This window comes from Nestor notabilis, unplaced genomic scaffold, assembly GCF_000696875.1.
Source record: "Nestor notabilis isolate BGI_N333 unplaced genomic scaffold, ASM69687v1 Scaffold21646, whole genome shotgun sequence".
In the NCBI taxonomy this organism is placed as follows: domain Eukaryota; kingdom Metazoa; phylum Chordata; class Aves; order Psittaciformes; family Psittacidae; genus Nestor; species Nestor notabilis.
In genome coordinates this window covers 760-3,265 of record NW_009934512.1, presented here as the reverse complement: position 1 = coordinate 3,265, position 2,506 = coordinate 760, and the positions used below count along the sequence as shown (strand labels likewise).

Genomic DNA, 2,506 nt, shown 5'->3' with positions numbered 1-2,506 from the left:
GGAAAAACCTTAGCACTCAAGTTCCAAATAGAGCTTTTCCAAAATATAATGGTAGAAGCTAAAATGTGAACTTCTGTGAGACAGGGTTGTTCCAGAAAATGTTACAAGATGAAACATTTTGTCCGTTTTCATAGTTTAGGTGTCCTCTGACCTGTATAAAAATGTATTTTGTCTCCATGCAGCATTTTGGTTGTAAAGGTGTTTATTTGTCAGATGATACCGATAATTTAAATAGATCTCCAAGAAGTAAGTTGTTGTCTGTCAGTCTTAATAGGGATGAGGATCTGTGTGTGGTGGGGTTTTTTTATGATTTCTGACAAGATTTTTCCCCTCTTACTGGTGTTTTGCAGATAAGCATCTTAACACAGCACATGTCTTAGTATGCAGTCTGCCAGTATGCTTCTGAAAAAAATCTTAAGAAGTTCTGTCCTCCCATTTGCTGCACAACATGGGATGAAAAAGGATTTGTTGCCACTCAGTAGAACGCTGAGTTTATCACTTTGCCTGAAGCAGGATAATTCATGCAATCCCTCAGAAAAACTAGATTTAGATGCTTGGAAGAAGGTAATGAAATCCGGGGTGCAAGAAGTCAGTGAGACAGTCTCTGAGCGTAAGGAGCCTTCCAGTTTGGCTGCTGCACGTGACATATTGGAGATGCGGAGACTAGCTGGCAAATCAATTCCAGAAAATATCAGTGAAGAACAATTGAAAACCTTTATGGAATGTACTTCCAAGTCAGCCCAAAAGAAATATTTAAAATATTTGTATCTCAAAGAACTTCACAAGAAAAACGACAAAAGAAAGATGGAAGAGAAAAGGGAAAGGAGGCTGGAAGCACAAAAGCTAGCTTCAGAAACTGATGTGACCAAAAAGAATTCATTCATATGTTTGTGGGCCAGCTGTATGGACAAGGTATACAATTGGAGGGCTGCACAGTCGATGATCTTTGGCCAGCCGCTAGTATTTGATATGTCCTTTGAAAAAGATATGTCTGTCCGAGAAGTGGCAAATACAGTGAGACAGATAGTACTGAGTGAAAGCACCAATCGAAGATCTGTTGATCCGTTCCACATCCACTTCTGTAACTTCAAAGATGAAAGTCTCTATCATAAGGAATTTATCAAGCATTATAGGGAGGCATGGGGCAAACTGCTTATCACTGTGACAGACCAGTGCTACACGGAAGTCTTTCCAAAGGATAAGCTTATCTATCTGACTGCTGATTCTCCCAAAGTAATGAAAACATTTGATCACAATAAAATCTATATTGTGGGGTCAATGGTTGACAGGAGCATAAAAACAGGGGTCTCTTTAGCACAGGCAAAGCGACTGGGGCTGGAGACTGCGGCCCTTCCGTTGGAGAAGTACTTGCTCTGGAATACTGGTGCCAAAAATCTCACACTGGATCAAATGATGCAGATTTTATTAACCTTGAAAGACACTGGAGACTGGCAGAAGGCTCTTGAATTTGTTCCGAAAAGGAAATACTGCGGCTTTGTAAACAAGCCTGTACATGAACTGAGAAAAACCATAAGCCTGATCAACGCTCTTAAACTTGGAAAGAGGCAGGAAGAAGTACGAAAGCAATTTGCAAAGAACTACTCTAAGAAGCAAACACAGAAGTAGAATGAAGAGAATGATTTGGGGTTTTTTTTTGTTTTTAATGGGCAAACTGTGCCCTTGGATGCTCTGGTTTCTTGGGACTTCTCAAACTGTATTCAGCTCTTTATATCTAAACGTACCTTTGGTTAAGTTTGAAAGGACTGTTGTTAGGCTTTTTTTTTTTTTTTTTGTTAATTACCTTGGTATTCCAGCTGTTTAAATGTACTCGCACATGTTTGAAATTCTGTGAAAGAAATTACATGATCTGTTCTAATAAATTGATATGTACAAAGAATATTAGTCTGTTCATTTGGACCATGCTGGGATAAGGGCGACTGTAGGTGAATCGGAAGGTGGTTCTTCAGAGAATGTCTGGGTGCTCTGGGTTTGCAGTGGGTGAAGGCTACCCACAGGCTTATTCTGAAAGGTTAGTGAGGACAAAGGAGAGGACATTTTTCTCCATTGCTTCTTGAAGCCTCTTTTGGTGTGCAGATGAATTGACTTCTGATGGCTGAACTAAAAACAAATGATTGAAACCTAGCATGAGTTTGGGGAGTTGCACAGCTTGTTTCTGGGGGTTGTCTGGCACGAATCAAGTCCCTGTTGAGGAGGAATACACCAAATATCTTGACCCTGCCCAAATATCTTGACCCTTACTTCTGTGTAAGACTTTAATCCCTGAGTGCCTGTTTTCAGTCCATGTAATATAGATTTCCCAAAGTGCTGAACTTATGATAAACAGGCTTACTAGTAAATACATAGAGGAGCAGAGAGCCTTCCCAGTATTCCTCACACTAAAAATGTGTTGATGGGTGTCTCTGTGAAGATCTGCATTCAGGATGCAGAGCTACCGTGGGCACAAGGTTCATTACAGTTCTGTGTGTTGCCTGTAGGATAAGGAGGG

At 40.4% G+C, this 2,506-nt stretch overlaps 1 protein-coding gene across 1 annotated transcript; it reads left to right on the top strand.

Annotated features, from left to right (window-relative positions):
- Positions 1-381: 381 nt before the first annotated feature.
- On the top strand, positions 382-1,637 carry TRMT10C (tRNA methyltransferase 10 homolog C (S. cerevisiae)). Its single transcript, XM_010017390.1, has one exon. It carries the CDS (start codon positions 382-384, stop codon positions 1,624-1,626), a length of 1,245 nt encoding a protein of 414 aa, XP_010015692.1. The 3' UTR covers positions 1,627-1,637.
- The last annotated feature ends 869 nt before the right edge of the window (positions 1,638-2,506 follow it).